At 38.3% G+C, this 20,977-nt stretch overlaps 1 protein-coding gene across 4 annotated transcripts in view; it reads left to right on the top strand.

Annotated features, from left to right (window-relative positions):
- The window catches only part of RGS7 (regulator of G protein signaling 7), a 470,656-nt gene extending 451,173 nt beyond the window's left edge, over positions 1 to 19,483 (top strand). The window contains exons 17-19 of one of the 4 annotated variants that reach the window (XM_063082916.1): positions 302 to 355; positions 1,095 to 1,175; positions 18,790 to 19,483. In XM_063082916.1, the coding sequence (XP_062938986.1) occupies positions 302 to 355; positions 1,095 to 1,169 (129 nt within the window). In that variant the 3' untranslated portion in view covers positions 1,170 to 1,175; positions 18,790 to 19,483. Of the gene's footprint in view, positions 1 to 301; positions 356 to 1,094; positions 1,176 to 1,364; positions 1,423 to 18,789 lie in introns of those variants that run through there. The other 3 variants (XM_063082917.1, XM_063082918.1, XM_063082919.1) reach the window with 3 other exon arrangements.
- The last annotated feature ends 1,494 nt before the right edge of the window (positions 19,484 to 20,977 follow it).

Genomic DNA, 20,977 nt, shown 5'->3' with positions numbered 1-20,977 from the left:
TTGATTTTGCTTGAAATCCCACCATTTTGCTTGCACAAGAAGAGGTTTTGGTGTTAAAATAAAAGCACTGATGAAAACAGAGCCCATGTCCTTGACGAGAGGCTTTGCTGCCAGCTCTCCTACCTTCGTGGGCTTCGCGATTTAGAATGTGGATTTGGTGTTGCCTCATTTCATCATCCTGTCTTTTTCTGCTCTATTTTCCTTGCTTTCTTTTCTTTTCTTTCTTTCTTTCTTTCTTTCTTTTTTTTTTTTTAATGTTTCCTTGTTTCCCCTTACCCTACCCAACCCTACACACGTTAAGTCGGAAAACTCAATGGATCGCAGAACATCTTTAGAGAAATTTGCACAGAACGTGGTAAGTTTGATTTTTTGAGGAATTACAAATCATTAAGTCCAATAAAAATTGTCCTAGTTTCTCTGTTTCTAGCCCCATCGCCCCCTTTGCATTCTTTGAGGTAATGACAGGAGTGTCGCCTTTATTCCGAATCAGAACTTCATGCTTCCAACTTATTTTCCTGTCCAGCCCTTTCTAGAGTAGATAAGGATGTCATATACGAATAACTGCATGTACGAAACTGAGGTTTGGAAATAAGTGTGTATTATGATGTATAAAATGAAGACATAATTATTCTTTATATTTTTATTTTTGTTCCATGGATCCCTTTCTTTATTAAAGACAGTGCATGTATTCCTATGCTCTTTCTCTTAGCTCCTTGTTAGGCTTAAAAGATTAAGAAGAATGAGGGTTCTGTGCTTTCTACCTCTGCAGGGAGAAAATGATCTGTTGAGAACTCTAAAGGCAGAGGCTTGATAGAATGATGGCCAAGGACAAGCCATGCCCCATCAAAGACCCATTAGCATGCCTCTGTTCTTTATTTTTCAGGAAGGTGTTGCAAACTGTTGCATAAATCATCCAAGAAACCAGTCGTTTTCCTACCAGTGTTTTCTTAGTATTTTGCCATGTGTATTAGTGATATATATTTGTTTGTGGGGTTTCTTTTTTTTTTTTTTTTTTTGTATTGTGTCAGTGCCTTTAGAACTTTCTGACATTGTGTGAGCTTAAACTAAAGACTTCAACACATTTATTTTTATAGGGCAGAAACATCCCTATTTTCCCATGCCATAAAAACTGTACACCAACACTGAGGGCCAGCACTAACCTGTTATGAAAAGAGGTAGAAAAATTCTTGGTTTCTACTCAAGTTTGTCTGCATTGCCTGTTGAGTTGTGCGGTTAGCTCCATGCTGCTGTGTGTGTGTGTGTGTGTTGTGGCTTTTGCTGTGATGGCCAGTTAAGTGGAGTTATGTGTGTTGCACTAAATGTAAGCAAACTGGATTCAACAAAGATGCAGTTTTTGTTTTCAGTTTCCTTCGAGGATCCTTGTGGTGGGGGAATGTGAATCAGTTCTACTTTTGAATGGCTCTTGGGACTGTGCACAGAATGTTCGAAAGACTTTGAACAGCAATATATATGTTGAATATTCAATGTGAGTGCATGAATTAAAGGGATGGGGAATGACGGATTCCAGGAATTAATCACACTATAAACTTCACAAAATTTTGACTGGCTCCATTGGAGTCTCTGTCCTTTAATATAAAATTTTCTTAATCATCCCTCCTCTGTCACCATGGGGAGATAAAGACACTGTCAAAAGAATTCCCCAAGATTTTGCTGGAGAAAGTGGCCCTAGGCTATTGGAAGGTGCTCTGTGTATTACTTAAGAATTGTTTCAAATTAATCCTTTTCTAACATAACGCTGACAGAATGTTGTTCTTGAGGTTGGAATGGAAATTCCTGTGATATAATTTAAAATAGTAATGCAACTTGAGGAAGACAGAAAGGGGAGGAAGTAACATGGTGCCTTTCCTCCAACACCATCCCCAGATCTGACCCACTTCCCCAGCTCATAAGATAGCACCACAGTGTTATACTCTGCAAACTTTTTACAGAAAGAACCCATAAGAAATAAGGGGAAGAAAGAATCAATCATAGACAGCTTTGTTCAAAATCCATACAAGTGCCAACTATATTTCATACATTGTGCCATTTCTTAGGAACACGTAGAAGGTGTAGACCTTGATTATGGTGGTGCCTCATGTTATAAACAAAATGTTATGATGTACAAGAGAAAGATAAACTATTTCTTCTTGGTGTTAGGGTGGGGAGAGAGGGTCCATATGTCATCTGAGAATTCTGAGGAGAAGTAACATTTAACTGGATGAATAGACTTTCTCTAGGCCAAAAGGGCAACCACCCTTTTAAGAAGAAGGGGAAAAAAAAGGGTAGATTTACTGCAGAAAAAGAAGTGACATTCACATGCACACATGTGTATCTGCACATACACCATAGTAATAACTCTCAGATAACCTTCAGACACGTTGTTTAGTGTTAATCCTTCTCCATCCAGGAAAATAAAAAGTGATGTTTTTCATTGAATATGTTGTTTCGATGTTACTCTGAGGAAATGGAATAAGGAAATTAGAAAGCCTCTCTGAATTTGCCCTTCCGAGTGTCACTCCATATTATTGGGGACAACAGTTATGTCAGACATCCTAAGTATTGCCACACTAAATTTTATAGGACACTATTATAGGATCAATAAAGTAATTTTAACACAGGATAAATGATGAGTGATTTTATTATAATCGGATGGACATAGTGGAGAAAAGATGGATTTTGTATAAACATTTGAAAGGAGTCCTATGTATAGGCTGCTCTAGTACATACAGAGAGGCTGCAAGTGTCCAAAAAAGAAATCAAATAGGAAAAATATGGGTAAACAAGTTTGTAGACTATGAAAGGAACCAGGGGAAGTGAGATGGTAACTCACATTCACTGATGACCTGCCAGGTCCCAAGCTTTGTGCTAGTCACTTTATGTTACTTAATATAATTGAATGCACATGTTGACCCTGAAAGGTAAGTATTCTTATACCCATTATCTTACTAAACATTTTACAGGTGAGAAACTTGAACTGTCATAGAAAGTACATGATTTGCCCAGAATAGTGAAGGATCTCGCATGGACTTTAAATTTATTTTGTTCCCAAATTCTTTCTTTGCACTCATCCACCCTGCCCCTGATATGCTTCCAACTGATAGACCATAAGTAAATCCTGCCACCTGATCATAGCTCCTCTCCCACCTGAGTTCATTTCCAGGTTGTGCCTATTTTAGGAAGTTTACTTACATGTTCCAGCCTAGCATTTTCGTAACCTGGGTTCTAAAAATGGCATGACTGTTTTTATTTCATCCCAGAGTCAAAACTGTTTTGCTAGTCACCTTTTCCCAATACCATTGGGGCACCTGTTAGTTACCCAGACCAGCAAACTCTTGCCAGCACTTTAGAGGATAATTCTAATAAATAGCTAAGGGCTGTGTAGCAGTTTCAGTCTTCCAAGGACATCCATTCGTTTTCGTTTGTTTTGTCTTTTCGATGTTGTTTAGCTGCAGAGCAAGCCTAGGAGGCAGTCCAGTAGGTACCCTGTCCCTTTCTCAACAAATGTAGGAATAGTGAGGTCAGGTCATGTCACCAATATCACTCAGCCAGGACCGGATGCAAAATTTTTTGCTTTAAATTCACTACCCTTTGTAGATTAATCTTATTCTTTCCATTACATCCAAAATGAGTAGAAGGAGAATAAGTCACATTTGTGTAAGGCCTTCACCTTGGCTTGTTGTCTGCAGAAATCTCATTTCTTGTGATTTCTTCTTTTATTTACTATCCTTGCTGTCAGAAAAGTCTCTTAAGGTTGGTCTTTCAAAGGTAACTGTGTCTTCTCATGCCTTTGAATGCTTTTCTTATGAAGTTTACGTCATTTTCTTTGGACAAAGTCCATATGCTGTACTAATTGTAAAAACTCTTTTGTTCCTCCATCACCATCATCAAATCTGACACCGTTTCTCCAGCCATTAAAATATCATAGCGTCTGTCTGCCACACAAACCCAAAAGATAGGAAGTAAGGGGAATACACGGTAGGAGGATTAATCAGCTACACTTTCAGTCAAGATTCAAAAATCTAGTGCCAACTCTCTGATTCATCTCCCCGCCTTAGTTTGTGTGAAGTAGAAATTAAATCATCTGGGCTAGAAAAGTAAAAAAGTAGGAATGAATAGTAGAGAATGTTAATGAACTCCCAGAAATTCACCCTGTTTGGGGGAATATTTTTACCCTCTCAATGAACAGTCTCTGCAGGGCCTTTAAAAGAATCAACAGAAAAGAATGACTGTTCCATCTCCTCTGCCTGCTGTACTCATGCTAGTGCCCTGAACATTCCAGTTCTGCTCTGCAGCCTGCCACAAATTACCAGGAGAAGGTGTGCAGACTCCACGTGAGAACTTTGACAGAAGGAGTGGGTGGGCTCTAAAATCAGTTGATCTTTTGGAACCAAATCCGTACGTAACTCTGCAACTCAATACTCCACATATTGATGGAACAAATGTAAATATAAATCCTGGAACTAGTGTGAAGAATTAAAAATGAGAAGCATACAGTACTTGGCCCTTTTAGAATGTTCTTTGTGGTTAAATTAAATTAAATTGTTTTTCCGAGCCCGTTATGGAATTGCTAGTTAATACAACCTTGCGCAGATTTTATGTAATCAGTAAAATGTGGTAAAAAGAGGCTAGGTCTGGGAGTTTGATGTGTTTATATTTGGGTTTGAAAGCTAGTCCTACCTTCTTGCCATGGGAATTTTTAGAAATCACTTAAACCCTGCTGAACTCCAGATTCTTCATGTATAACCTCTCTACCCAGACATAGCTCCAGGTAGCACTTTGCACAAATATATACATATAAATATTCAAGAAATGGGATTGTATTTATATGCTTTTGGAACATGTTTCATTTATTTAAAATGCATTATAAATATCTTCCTGATTGTTTCATATTCTTCCACATGATTCTACTTTTTAACCATGCAAAACTCCTTTGAATGGATATACTTGTAATCTATTTTTCTAGTTCTCTATTAATGCACATTTAGGTGGTTCCTTGTTTTTGTATTTATTGCTATTACAGATCAAAGTGTGCTAAACATCCTTCGAGTTAAGTATTGATTTTCTTCTCATAATATATTCATAAACAATTGAATGGGATGCAAATTTATAAGGGAAGAGGTCTTTCTTTATTTACCTGTTTTTCTCTCTCTTATCTTTTTTTTTTTTTTTTTCTCCTTTTTTCGTGACCGGCGCTCAGCCAGGGAGTGCACCGGTCATTCTTATATAGGATCCGAACCCGCGGCGGCGGGAGCGTCGCCGCGCTGCTAGCGCAGCACGCTACCGAGTGCGCCACGGGCTCAGCCCTCTCTCTCTAATCTTTACTTTTTCCCTAAATGCAAGAGCACTCGAGAGAAAAATTACTTATTCTGAAACCCAGGAATGAGAAATTGCATTCCTGATTTCCAAAACCATTTGTATTAAACATTAATGACAGACCTCTCCTACCAGTTGGTCCTTGGTGAAGAATTGTAGTCACTTTCTGCTGGGCTTACATTGTTTTTTAAGACACTGTGCAAGATTCTAGGGATTGTTTCCAGTCCCTGGTTGAAAATCAAATGATTTTTAACTTGGTTTTCATTAAACATAAAATCTAGTATGAAATTTTCTCCAAACACTTAACCACCAAGATTGTAAACTGGGGGCCACCCTCTCTACCCAGTGTAACCCTAAGAATAATACAAATGCCAGGTTTGAGAAATGCAGCCCCAGACTAGCCATTGAGTCATGCTAGGAGCAGAGCAGTGCAGTGTCCAGTCTATTTGTGCAGTCCCCTGGGACGCCCACTCTTGGCACATCTGTGCTGGGCCTTAGGTCTGCTTAGGATCAAGGCCTCTGGACTTTGTTGTTTGGATTTACAGACACAATGGAGTAGATAAGCTATGTTGGAAAGGATCCTGGGGTGCCTAAAAAGAAAATTTATAAACTTCCCACTGAGTTTGTTCATGTGAATAATACCATTAGAGACAGTTGACTTGGTGGCCTAGGGTCAACTCATACGCTGTGTTTATGTCATTGTCTTTATATACCATTATACTAGTTCTTAGATCATACATTCATCAATGCATATTAAGTCTTGACTGGGTGACAGGTTATTATAAGCTATTCCCATTGTGGTTAAAAAAGACTGTCGGTCCTTACTTTGATTTCCCTTGTTATCAGAGTCCACCACCATAAAGTAAGGGCAAATCTTAGAGAATTCGGAAAGGTCACTTTCCAGATTGTGTTTACGTTAGTGAAGTTTCAGCATAGTAAGGTCTCCATGGAGCTCCTAAGATGCTGGATTTACATAACCATCTGTCGTAATGAAGCAGATTGTCTGCTTCCCGTTTACCTCCATCGTAGTATACCAGCACGTTGCCAGTTGTGAGAAGGCAGGCTTTGATTTTGTGTCTGTGCCCCTGACGATTTACCTCAAGGAGGACCTTGTGCATATTCTTCTCTGGTTGAGTGCTATGAATTTGGTCACTAGGGATTACAGGATATATTAATATACATAAACTGTGCTAAAAAATTCCCACAGCACCTTAGGTAAAAATAATGTATAAACTGGTCATTGGGATCCCCTACCATAGACATTACCAGCAAACACATAGTGAGTCTGGTCAAGGGTGAGCTGCTTTTTCCTCTTTCTTCTGTCATGGACCTGAAACCCATCTCGCTTATCATTTTGTTGGTGGCAGATATGACAATCCATCTTATTCTGTTGAAACCGGTTGTAGTGATAACTTTCCCGAGAAAACAATTTCAGTTTCCCTGCAGCGTGATGTAAATCGATTGGTGTGAGATGCGTCAGACCATGTGGCCTAATTTAGTTCAGATGACATATATTTATTTTCTCCTCGTAGCATTGTTAGTTCTTAAGTTGCCACACTGCAAGCTGTGAATTGTGTAGTGGTTTTGGGGGTTCCCCAAAATGCCGTGTGACCCCTGAGTAGACAGCCCCCAGTGGGAAACAGCCCCCTGGCTGCCATATATGCCAGAGGCAGAAGTTTCAATAGCATTTCCCAAAGTATTGTTCTAGTGGTATTAAGTCTCGGGTCTATGCTAGTGGTTATGAGGCTTCAGCTGGAGACCATCCTGCAGTCTGTGTGTGACCAATTTGGAGCCCAAACGACACATATATCCAGGCACTGCTGGCTTCTTTCATATAACAAAAAGCAGTTACTGAGCACCTACTACGGGTCAAGCACTTTGTTCTCTGAGAACACATAGATAGTAGGACATGGTCCCTGCTATGAGGAAGCTTATACTTTGTAAGAGAACAGATGTGAAAAGAAAAAACGACTTTTGGGATGCTACTAACTAACACATGCACCAGAGTCGGTTCACTCTTCTCAGGAAAGTCAGCTGTTCGGGGGACAGAACTAGCTTCCCCCTCGCTTCCTTAATAGGCACCATGATGGTTTTTGTTGAAGCAGCGTGGAGTGGGCAGGGAGAAGAGTGAAGGCCTGAGCAAGAGACCTGCACACTAAGTAGCTGGGGGAGCTGACCCTGCAGGAGAAAGAGAGCAAAGGTGGCCCCAGCAAAGGGGTCTGAGGATGTGACACATTCATGCAAGGATGCCTGTGCAGGTTTCCAATGGGAGGAGCAGTGTGCTGGGGAAGGTAATCAAGCAGAGCCTGGGTTCTGGATTTACGCATGGGCATTGGTCTGTGTGGCAGATGAGGGCAGAGGGCAAGCCAGGAGAATCTAGACCAAGGAGTTCATGTTGGCAGGGTCAGCGGCTACTTAGTAACCTGCCCATTAGATGGTAACAACGAAAACTTGGGTGGTGACATAGTAGAAGTGGAGAAGGCAGGAGATCTGTAGCACCGATAGACTTACATATAGCCTGGAACATTTCTGAGCCAAGACTGGATGGCAGAAAAACACACTCTAAATGGTCTCACTTAGGAATCGTAAGAGTTATATAACAGTGAATACATTACTTTGCATGGTCACGTTGATTCTGTTTGAAGAATTATTACTGAAATATGACCTGAAACTCATATGAGGGTACAAAGTAGAAACTGAGTCAAGAAAGATGTGGGAGTGTTTGTGTGAGCTTGTGCACTTAGCATTACAAAGTACCCAGCAGATGGTTAACTCTCAGTCTCGATCTCCGTGACCTCATTGAGTTAAACAGCATTGAATAGAATTAAATAGAGTTAAACAGAACTTTATCAATGGCCTAAGGGTAATATATTCACGTATTATTTTATAAATTTGTTTTATATAAATAGGAATGAAAATTAAGTTGATAAAAATTAGGCTTATTATGATATCCAGATTTAATTTCCCCTAAAAGTAGAGTGATCATGAATTATTTCTAGTGATGAGGTCACGTGCTAGGCAGTCCTATATCATCACCAAACCATGTGTTTTTTATTTTCTCTCACCCATTCGAAAGCCACGTGTAACATCATGTGTGTTCATCAGCATTCTTTTATGAAATATTTTTCAGGAAAGAAAGCCACTTTTATAATGGTGACAAGCCATCTATGCAATTTTTACTTTTCCATAATTCGTGCTAATTGTTAGAGGCAATAACACTAAAACAGGCAATTTTAAATAGCTTGATAATAGACACCTTTATCTAAATTGCGTATATCTATACACATGGATTTATTGTCTATCTACAGACATATCTGCTGCATTTTTCATGTGCTTTTGGCAGATATTATACAGCAAGTCCAGACTGGGCAAAATCCCATGTTCTCTGCATCACGCAGTGCATTTTGATGGATGCCGATACTGTTGTTTTTCAATGTCCAGGATCTTAGAATAATAGAAGCAAACATTGGACAATCCTAAATACACTAATTATACCTGTCATTTCCACCCAGAGGGACAGCTACCAAAATAGGTTGTGGCATTTATTGGAAATTTAAAACACAATTGCAAAACTGCTGTATTATTTCTAAAAAAGAAATAAAGTTCAGCTGTCAGGTTTTTGCTTTTTCAAGTTATGCAGATCTTATTTTGGTATCAGAGATCTTTCTTTTCATCTATTCCATCAGCAATAAAATAATAATAATAATAATAATAATAATAATAATAATAATAATAATAATAAATACCTGAGAGACAGGACTCAGTTACTACAAAGGTGAGTAACAAAAACTCATTAGCAAGAGTATTCACTTGAAATATACGTATTAATATCTTGCAAGAACATATTCCTAATACTAGAAAGAAACAATTATTGGGGACCTTTCTCCTTTCCGATTTTAAACTTTAAGTCTTCAAGGTACTTTTCTGGGAAGATATTGGGGATGATGAAGTTTTTGGCATCTCAGAATCTCAAAAGGATTTAGAGGCCTCTCTTCTGCCAGGTCCAGTCCCCAGCTCATTGTCTGTTTCTCTATAGGCTCAGTGACAATCCCACATTTGCCAGCTCAGAAGTTTTAGAGACATAGTACCCTTAGATGGCAGAGGAAGTCTATTCCATGCTTTAGAAATCCCTTCTCTATTTTCATAATATACTTTTCTGTAACTTCCAAATGTTGATCTAGTTCTATTTCCCGGAGCCGGGCAGAATAATAAAACTTCCTGTAAATGACAACTGATGAATTACTTAAAGGTGTGTTTTACATCAACTCCCCTCAAGTTTTGTTTCTATTTCCCTTAGTTAAAAATCTCTAGTTCACTATTTTTCTGAGTGTTGTCCAACTACCCATATCTCAAAATCAAAATCACCAGGGGCTTGGAAAGTGCAGATTCTGCAACCTCACCCCAGATAAACTGAGCTAGATCTCTCTGATCTGCACTGGTTGCAAGCATTTCAGAACGATACAGCTTAAGGATCATGACCTAAGCAGAAGCATTCCTAACAGACTTCTCTTTACCAAACATCAGTGGCTTGCATCTGGAGCACTCATTGTAACAGAGATTGCTGGACCCCACCTCCCAGAGAGTCTAATTAAGTCATTTTCTGGCAGAAGCCAAGAATTTTCATTTCTAACCAATTCTCAGTGGTGCTGATGTTGTTGGTTTTAAGAACACACTTTGAAAACCACTGCCCTACAGTAACCAAGGTTCTCCACTTTCTGCACTGATGGATGTCAAGGCCACATCTGATGTCACAGCTGAGAGGCTACCCTCTAGTTACGTACCCACATTCTTGCAGCCACCAATGGAATTACATTGTATGGCATGAAGAGTCAATTGTGTTTGCTCCTTTAGCTGTTTATAATTGAATTTATGCATTTACATAATGTATTTAAATATTATGTAAACTATTGAAATTGAGTATGAAAGAAAAAGATATTCCTATGAAAACAGCTGAACACTTAAAAAGACTTGATAAAGTAAAGATGCCTTAAAAAGTGCTATCACATTAAGTAAGTGAGACTTGCATTGGGAAAGTGGGCTTCTAATATTTTCTCATTTAATAATTTCCTGTTCTTTCACCATCTTAATTGCTTACCTCCTACATTTGCTCCAGTTCATCAGTACTCCTCCTAAAACATAATTGAACACAATACTCGAGATATGGGCCAACCTGCATAGGGTGGGACTATCACCTCTCTGGCTTTGTCTATAACTTTGAACATCTAGCCTGAAAATTGCATTAGCTTGCCCACCCCAGCTCCCACCCCAACCATAGCAAATTGTAGAATCATTTGGGGCTTAAAATAAAATTTTTAAAAAATAATAACGTTTTTTTTCTCATGGGCTGAGCTTACATCTTCCCAATCTTGTCTTTTGTTTCTAGGTTTTTGTTTACTGCTTGTTTATTCATTTTAGTGTAGATTCAGTTCTTTACCTTCCTTTCCACTAATTTTTATCTTGTGAGTTATAGCTCATTTTTATAGCTTTGCATAAATTTTTGGGGTATCTCTTTGCTACCCAGTCTTTTAACCAAGATTGCCAAATTTGCATCATGCATGCATTTTATCAGAATTCTGTCAGTTTAATCATTCAAATTAGTATTTGAAATGCAATAAAGAACAAGAACGAAGACAGAATTCCACTACTCTAATTGCACAACTTGAGGATAGTTGTTTATTTAGTTATGAAGTGCATGCTTCTCAGTCTCATACACAGAGATGCAGAGAGATAAAAGACTGCTACATGCCTCAGTCAGCCCAACAGACTTTGCTTAAAGCAAGCTCCTCTCCTCAATTGTGGTGAACCCTTTTTAAAAAAATGAATAAATGAGCATGTCTGTGATAGACAAAGATCTAATACAGTTTGTAAAGGGAGTTCTTTGCAAATGAATAATCAGAAGAGCAATACACAATTATAAAAATGAGCAGTAGGCACTTTTAACAGAAGAAATAGAAATAGTTGATAAATGTATTAGAAAGCAAAAAGAAAATCTATTGTTATTAATAGCCAAGTATAATTCAGAAAGCAACAAAATAACCTTTTCCAAATTCTACCATCGCAGCAACATGGATGAGCATGGAGAAACTTTTGATGAGTGAAATAAGCCAGGCACAGATGGAAAAATACCACATGTGCTCACTCATGAGTGGGAGCCAAGAGAGAAAGAAGGAAGGAAAGAAAGACCACAGTGGGGCATTGGACTTGCAGAGGGAGCGAGCACACCTAGGGTTGCAGCAGGGGAAGTCAGGGGAAGTAGGGGACACGGGAATAATCACAATTTGGGGTAATGGGCATGCTGCCAGTATTGATCTGGCCATCACTTCTTGGGCACAAGGGGTGATGGTCAGCTTTGTATCCCATGAATGTGCACAACCAATAAAATTTTTTTAAAAATACTAACCTTTTCCTCCAAAGAAATTAGTTTTTTTAAATGATAATATCTAGTGTTAGAAAAGGGATAAGAAATTATGTGATCTCACATATTGTTTATAGGAGTATAAATTGTTATCACTTTGCTGGAATAGAACTTGACAGAATATGCCAAAGCCTCAGAAATCTTCTCTCACTTTGAATCAGTAATTCAACTTTTAGAAGTTTGATCCTGAGAAAACCCAGATGTCCCCAACACATACAAGAATATTCATTGTATCATATAATTGCCAAATGTAAAACACAATCTGAATGTAGTACAGCTGTGAATTTCTTAAACACACCAAGGCATATCTTCTGATGTGACATTATGCAGATATTAAAAATCAGATTTTAGAGCAGTGGCTTTTATATCTTTTGATGCCACCCGTTTGACACATTTGACTAAAACATTATACATACATGCTTGTGTGTGTTCGTGCACCTGTACAGTTACTGCGTCAACTGTACTTGTCAACATTTATGTGTATAGAACTAAAACAGCATTTCACAAACAGTACATTCTCTTATTCTGTGCAATGCACTCTGGCATTTTCTGATATTTTAAATACTTCTTAATTTTTTCTAAATGTTTGTTGCTTTCCTCTAAACTGATTTCCTTACAAACTCATGCATTGAGTTAGGTAAACAATATGATTTTATAAGAAACATGTAACGTGGGTAATTGATCAAAATATAATCATTTTAAAATAAATACTACTCATAATAAGCCATAATACTATGCACAGTATAATATCAGTTTTGTAAAAAAAAATAAAATTCAAAAAACCATGTATTTTTCTATAAAGAAGTAGGGCATATTAGTATATGAATAATTTTATTTTAGGTAATATCTATTTCTTTTTTATATTTTTCTATGTTGTCCTCATATTCTCTAATGGACATATACTACTCTTATTATGAGAAAATATTTTTCACTAAGGAAATGAAAGTATTTGGCTTTGCCTGTTCTTTCTCAGTCCACTTGTGGATCGGTGCTTAAATGTACATGTGTTCACGAGCTATCTCTTTAGTATGTAATACTAGAATTCCTTTCTGTTCAGCATTAAGGATACCATCTCCAAAACTAGCTTCAGAGTCCTTTTTTTTTTCTCTTAAATCTCGAGAATTTGAGCTTTTCTGTGACACTCTAAGAACTTGTACACTCTCCACACTTTTGTTAAAATAATTCACAATGTTGCAGTGAACTCACTTGCAAGTTTACTTAGGAGAATTGGTTTTATTTAAGCCAGTGAAGCACTTTCTTAACACCTAGCTAGCTTCAATTCCTGGTTGAAAAGGTCCAGATTCTGTTAGTCAATTGGTTAACATATAGCGTGACACCAGTGAGTGTCCCTCATCCCTCATCCTACCATTTCTCTCCTCCCCCAAGTTCAAAGTTACTTATCCCAAGACGTTTGAATCTCGTAGCCCTGGTATCTAGAAGTTTATTCTTAAATGAGATTTCCAGCCAAGGAGTCAATCAGGCAGACAATCCAGTACTCATTCATTGACTCCTATGATATTAATGTTGTTTACTAGCTCTCAATTGCTTCACCAGTTATGGTGACTTAAAATAACACAAGATGGTACATAAATGCACTAGTGCAGGTTTCATGGGCAAGAAGAATCCAGAGAGGGAAACAGCAGAGTTTGGGGGCAGTCAGATGGCTTCAGCAAGGACAGGGGTAAGCAGTTCATCCTTTAAGAGTGGGTAGGATCTGAACAGGTATATGCACAGACAGCTGTCCCTTGCCGAGAGAGTACCAGGTACAGAGGCCAGCCAAAGAACCACTTTGTGGCATCTCAGTAGCAGTTTGAAAGGCCAGAGCAGCCAGGTAATGAAGGAGTGTGAAATCCAGGCAAAGGCATTTGTGTTTATAAATGAAATGAGAAGGGCATTTTCAACATGAGAGTAAAAGAACAAACAGAAACATCTTTCAGTTCAGCCTCTCATGAGAGCATCTCCTGTCTCTGGTCCGGCAGCATCTCAGTGCCACCAAATGATCAGCTCTTTTCTTACATGGCTGTAGCGCTGGGCATCTGGTCAGACAATGGGTCACATAAACCAGTGGAAGGGCAGGAACAGGATTTTCTCTTTCTTATTCCCAGTCCCTCACCAAGGCCTCAGCAGCTTGTGAGGCATTCTAGAATGTACTGCTGAGTCTACAGTGACATATGGGAGAGACTCGGAGGTGATGGCAGGAGCCCAGCAAGTAGGAATTATAAGAGAGTAGCAAGAGTTAAGAGGTTAAGTTAAAAAAAAAAAAATCTAAAAGATGCTGATAACCCTCTAAATCTCCTCTGTAAGGTTTCCTGGCTATCTTCTAAATATCTACCCCTTTATTACTGCTCAGTCTGCTCAGTGTCCTGAAGACTGCCATGTGTTTTTATGACAGTAATAAAACAAGTGGGCTTAGTCACCCAAGCAAGTGCAGCCCATCTCCACTTGCTCTGGTCTGCCAGAGCAGAATGTGGGACGCTGCTTTCGTGCCCTTGTTGCCCCAGGCTCATGGGCTATAGCCAAGAGAGTTTGGCTTTTGTGCCCATGTCTACTAGCTCAGGGCCCCTGACTGTCAACTTTCTGTTGCTATTTTTAAATCATTTAAAAATGATTCTTTAAATCCGGTAAAATTCATAACTATTGATATTTCACAGGAAAACTTACAAACAAACATGTAGGTGGTCATTTTTGTTTGGGGTTTTGTTTGGTTTTGTTTTTCCTCTCTAATTATAGCAAAATCTCCACAAAGGGTTTTGGAGAGAGAGGAATGTTCTGATGGAGGTGAGGTTTTGTTATGAGCCCAGGAGCTGTCTTTGTTTACATGGTTATTGTTTTATAGACTAGGACGGCACCTGGCTCTCACTTGGGTATGAGCTAATGTCTCAGGCTTATTTTGTCCTGAAACTGATCGTGTTCTTTCCGCCCCGCCCCCTTCACTAGATATTACAAAATCTCACAGGATCTTGACTTTTTGTTTGGTTCTGAGTGTCTGTATTTATCTTTTTCTATAAACTTCTGTTTTTACTATCAGCTATTTCCTTTAGAATCTGACAGGAAGGGATTAAATCACATAACACATACATATGTAGTCATGTGGTTAAAAATAAGTATGATTCACACAGAATTATTGGATTATTGTAAGCAATTTGGTTAAGAAAATGCTATTGGTAAGGGTTTTTAGCCCTTAGCTGTAAAAATTTTCTCAGATTCTTCAATTGGAAAAATTATGAAAAGATAATTGGAAGGGGCTGGTTGCATGCAGCTTCCAAGGAACTACTCTGGAAATGAATGTTGCAGAGTGGCCAGTGTGCAAATAAGGCACCAATATGTACTTACCACAAAGAAGGGATCAGTGTTCTTTTTGATGTGGTGCTTTCTAACAGAGCCAGCAGCCGATAGAGTACACACAATAGTTTCTGTGTGCACTAGAATACTGCCTATGTGTTTTTCTTTCCAGTACGTGAACAAGGCAGGATTTGCACATGGTTTGCAGATAGATCTGAGTCATCTAGATCTAGATGATACACTGGGCATTCATGCTATTTGCTTTGACCCCAGTGGAGCACTTAAGTTCTTTTTAAGTTATTTTAAGTTAATTGTACCCACATTTGCTTTTTGTCTAACTTCACAAAACAAATATCCTTATAGTATATTTGATAAGACTGTATCACAAAAATAATTGCATTGTTTGACTGTATTATGATGTATATACAGGTTTTCCTATTATCTGATCATTGTTTTTCTATTATCACAAACTCCCAAGTTTACTGTGGACTGTATTTCTCTATGGGATTCTGTGAAAGAAAGTTTTTCAGTTATTTCCTGGGACAAGAGCTTGTCAAGCTAAACTTGTACCACACCCCATTTTTAATAAAGTCCACACCAGAACAAGTACTAGTAGCCTTGAAGATCTGAGTACATTTGAAAAGACAAAACAAATTTTTAAAAAATAGAAAGAGAACCATATTTTTAATTTAAAAGTATAAAGATGACAGTAGTTTCCACAGTCCAGGTAAAAAAAAGACTGTATCTGAGTTTCCAATGACTTTCCATTTCTTTTTGTTATTTAATTGAAATGTATTGATTGTGCATATTTGTGGGGTGCAGAGTTGTAGTTCAATACATTTATACAATGTGTAGTGATCAAATCAGGATAGTTAGCAAAATCATCATTGCAGGTTTATCATTTCTTTGTGATAACATTTAAGCTCCTCTCTTTTAGCCATTTGACAACACCCCATAAATTATTGTTAAAATAGATGCCCAGCACTGCTATACACCAATAGAACTTATTTTTCTGATGCAGCCGTACTTTTGTGTTCGTTAACCAGCCTCTCCTGATCTCCCGCCTTCCCTTTCTTCTTCCCAGAATTTTGAACCAAATCACATAATCTGCAGTTTTAAGAGAAACAGTTTTATGTTAGCATCTTTACCTTCCTCTTCTACTAGCTAAGAATTCACTCTTGTACATCAACCAGTAGGTACTTCCTGCATTCCACAAGTGGCATTAGAAAGAGTAAGCACTTTTTCAAGGTAAATTATTCAGTTTAAGAATAAATAAATATATATATGCACACATCTATGCATTTATGTTAATAGCACAGAGACTACTGTAATAAATATAGGAAATAGTAGAGTCTTTAAGTATGGAAAAATCCTTTCTGATTACAATATCATTTGATTAACTTATTGCCCAGGTTTGGAGTGGAAAAGCAGTACAATTTTAGCTTTCGATTCATTAGCAATTTTCTGCCCTTCTCAGAATCGGAATAGTGACTTTGGGTCTCGGTGTCCTGACGAACAGAGCATATAATGATAGTATTAATAATAATAACAGAAATATAATAAGGTTATAGCCACTATAAACTCAGTACACACAGTGTCCTAAGAATAGTTTTAAGCACTTCACTTGTATCAGCCTTCAGAACAAGCTTTTAAAGGGGTTACTGCTATTACCTTCATTTTATGGATCAGATAACAGGCACAAAATTGAGGGCAGTGTCTCAGTTCATTCGGGCTGCTATAACAGAACACCACAAACTGAGTGGCTTGTAAGCAGCAGAAATTTATTTCTCACAGTTCCGGTTGCTGGGAAGTCTAAGATCAAGACACTGGTAGATTCGATGCGTGATGACGACCTTCTAGGTCCACAGATGGCGCCTTCTCATTGTGTCCTCACATGGTGGAAGTGGCAAACAAGCTCTCTTGGGTCTCTTTTATAAGGGCACTAATCTCCTACATGAAGTCTCCACCCTCATAACTAATAATCTTCCAAAAAGCCCCACCTTCTAATATCATGACATTGGTGATTAAGTTTTCAACATAGGAACTTTGGAGAGACACAAACATTCAGACCATAGCAGTCAGGGAGTGCAGGTTTTATTTACAAAGTAAGATCACTTATTAACAAACCGCTTTTTACTTTATAATTGTTTCTCTTGTAAAGTGATTGAAGTATAGCTTGTGGGAAATGCCTTTGATAAGCTCTGGCATCTACTACCAGTTGCTGAACGCTATGTCGTGAACTCTTTTCTCCAATGAAGAGAAAACGTTGCTTGTTTTTATTGCTGCTGTTCAAGTCATCAAAAAGGCTGATAAGGATAAAGAAAACTTGATTAGGGAATTATCAATCATTTCTCAAACATATTGTTCTTTTCTTAAAATGTGCTTGCCATGGTCTGAATGTTTGTGTCCCCCCCAAAATTGGTATGTTAAAACCTGACCCCCAAGGTGATGGTGTTAGAAGGTGGGGCCTTTGGGAAGTGATTAGATAGTGACAGTCCTCACGAATGGGATTAGTGTCCTTATAAAATAGGCCCTGGGGCACTTTTTCATCCCTTCCACTATGTGAAGACACACTGAGAATGCACCATCTACAAACAAGGAAGACAGATGGCCCTCAATACACACATGCAGCTGTCTTCATCTTGGGCTTTCCAAACTCCAGAGCTGTAAGAGATAAGTCGCTGTTGTATACAAGCCACCCAATCTCTGGTTTTTTGTCTTGTAGCATCCCAAATGGACCAAGTAGTGGCCATGAGTGATGCTTTCTCTCCCAACACCACCCACGCCTTTATCAGACTCTGACCTACATTAGGTATCGAGATTATTGTTATGACTCTAAGTTAATATTAAAATATATTTCTGAAAAAATCTTTTGATCTCCCCTTATTATTTTATCTTCTAAGTAAAAAAATATCCATTAAACCTGTTGACCACCTATTTTTATACAAGAACACATAAAATGAGAGACGAAGCAAAAACCACCAATCAACAATCTGCATTCTGATCAAAAATGTCAAATTTCTCTTCTCTCTAGAGTATTTGTAATTAACAGGAACAGTGTTCGCTTTCAAGATTTGCAAAAAACAAAAAAACTGAATATGTACTCTATGTATCAGCACAATATGTAGAATCAGAATATATCAGATTTTTCTGGGGTTGGAGTTGGAGGAAGTCCAGTGGGAAAGACAGAAAGACGTTGAAAGTTTGAAATAGGGAGCAAATAGATTATACTTGGCACCTTTTTCTCCATGACTATATAGGACAGACTCAATCTTGAGTTTCCACCAATCACACCTCCAAAATGCATTTTATTTATTAAATCATACCTCTGCATTTCTAGATATTTATAAATGCAACGCTAATTTTAGCCATTGAACCAGAATGCATTCACATTGTTTTCTTTCAGGGAAGCTTACTCAGATTTGTTGTAACGTGTTTATAACCAGTTGGGAACCTGGGTGTTGCCTCGTTGCTAAGCCTCGATGGAACGTTTATGGACATGTTTTATGATTTGCTAATCTGTGCTGTGAAACCATCAGTCTGTTTGCAGCGGTGAAGAAGTGGGTGGGAAGGGTTGGGGGTGGAAGAGAGGGGGAGGATCCTTTTGTCTGATGTGTCAGTGGACGGGGGGCGGAGTTGGGACTAAGATGCACTTAAAGGGTTCAGTTTTGACCCTTGCATAAAAATCAGCTGCAATCGATAGATGTTGCTAGTAAGCAGGTTTGCAGTGATCATACTTTCTTTTCTTTCTTTCTTTCTTGTTCTGTATTTTTTCTCAGGGGAAATCTCTCACGTCAAAGAGGTTAACAAGCCTTGTTCAGTCTTACTAAGAGGATTATCTTGTAGCATGGAAGCAGACTGGAATCATTGCACATACTTTGTAGCTCGTTCTTGTTACCTGGAGCAGAGGACCTTAGACCAAGTTGTTGCATGAGCCAAGGACCTGAATTGTTATTTTTGTGTGTACAGTAAGGCATTGCCATCTCCATGGGACTCTTTCCTGTCTCAATGCCTCCATTGCAAACTGTTGTCTGCTTTCCTTCTCCTAAGCTGGATCTGTGTCTTTTCCTTTTAACAAGTTCAAGTGCGGGAACACCTTTTTTCCCCCAATGTCTGTTTCTCTTGAAGCTTCTCCGAGACACACAATTCACTGAAAATTCAGTCAGTCACAAACTGGAAGAATTGCAAAAGAAAAAAAAAAAAGTATATATCAATAAGTATACATATGGCTTCACATTATTACACAATAAATCAGCACAGAACGTTTCATCTCGCCTGCGTCTTCACAGTCAGAAACAAACTCATGTCTTTGTTGTCTGTACATTCTCGGTTAATGTTTCTCGCATTTATTTTTATACCATATTTAAATACGAAACACCTTTTACTCCAAATGTATGAAAGTGGATCCCTTCTCTGTAAATTTGTGTATGTTTATATTGTTGTTTTATCTTTCATTAAAAGATGCTGAATCTCGTTGCTTTTGGAACTTTTGACTAACGTGCTAACTGAAAAAGAAAAATGATTTAAAAAAAAAAAAAATTCACAACTGTGGAGTTGCAATTTAGGATATCACCCTGAAATTTATTTCAGGGTTTCAAAGCAAGCTTGGATGGTTCAGCAGCCAGAAGCAGATTGAAAGTATTCATTAGGGGGCTAACGTGGGACCCGTGGAAGAAGAACAGAAATGGGCCTCCCACATTTTCAGAGCTATTTAACGAGGGCTTTCTGCCTCATTATGAATATATATCTCTATGTTCACTCATGAATATTTCTGTTAGAATTAGGCTTGAGTGTGATTTCCCAACTTAGGGACTGATTTTTTTCTTTAAAGCACAACTCTAAAAATATCTGAAGTTGGTGTCTCAACTTCCTTGTGCTTACAGACTCCCTTGAGAATATGATGTGATTATCAGCATTTAGTGAGGGCTTATTAAGTGCCTGCCATTGTGATAACACCAGTCCCATAAGGGCTTCACATGCTCATAAAATTTTCTCATTTAATCCTCGCAGCAACCCTGTAAGATTGTTTCTGCAATTTTGAGAACATTGAAGCAAAGAGAGGTTAAGTCATTTGTGTGAAGTCACACAGCTAAGCAGTGGGTTGGGATCACAGGGAAGGAAAAATAATCTTTTTATCTAGCTTTCTAGGTTCTCAGCTGGGGCTCTGTAACAAAAGACAGATTAGCAAGAGAAAAGGTTACAAATGTATTTAACAGAAGTTTGACATGACACAGGAGCCTTCATAAAGAAAAGAAGACCTAAAAAAAAATGGTTAAACCTGAGTGATTTTATACTGTTTGATGAAAAGTGGAACATCGTGGAAGAATGTATAAGACAAAGAGGTAGAAGGTAAGGATAGTAAACTGGGGAAACTTAACTAGTCCTGTTCATTGAGATTCCTCTAAGTGATTCTCCATCTTCAGAGATAAGGATGCTGCTTTCCTCTGGGTTTGGGAGGGCATCTCTCATATGAGGGTCTCATGACCTGATTCTGGGGAAGGTTAGAGAGTTCTTCCAGAACCTTCCATTTCTCAAATTCCTTCAACTCAACATATTCAGTATACCAAGGAGCCATATTTGGGGAGAAGCATGTTCAAAACCCCATCAGCATAAAAATCCAGGCAGTCTCACTGCAGGGCCCACTATATTATACCTACCGACTATACCATGCAACTTTTTTTGGGAAATGCTATGTGAAAATCTACATGCACTCACATAGGAAACATTCATACTGAATTTTAGGATATTTATCTACTGACTTCTGGAGCTCATCCATGGACCGCAGGTAAGAAACCTGACTCACTTTGAGGATTGAACCAGTGACATTAAAGTTGACCCAGCTAGGGAGATGAACCTCTCCTATTTGCTTTTGCATACACCAAGGCATTGCAGACTCTGGTTATTAAAAAAATAAACAAGTTAGAGTGTCTATGAATTACTGTAGGTAAATTTAAATTCTGAAAATGT

The sequence above is a fragment of the Cynocephalus volans genome, chromosome 18 (genome assembly GCF_027409185.1).
Source record: "Cynocephalus volans isolate mCynVol1 chromosome 18, mCynVol1.pri, whole genome shotgun sequence".
Taxonomy (NCBI): domain Eukaryota; kingdom Metazoa; phylum Chordata; class Mammalia; order Dermoptera; family Cynocephalidae; genus Cynocephalus; species Cynocephalus volans.
The sequence above is the reverse complement of the archived record's forward strand: the minus strand, read 5'-3'. Positions and strand labels throughout refer to the sequence as shown.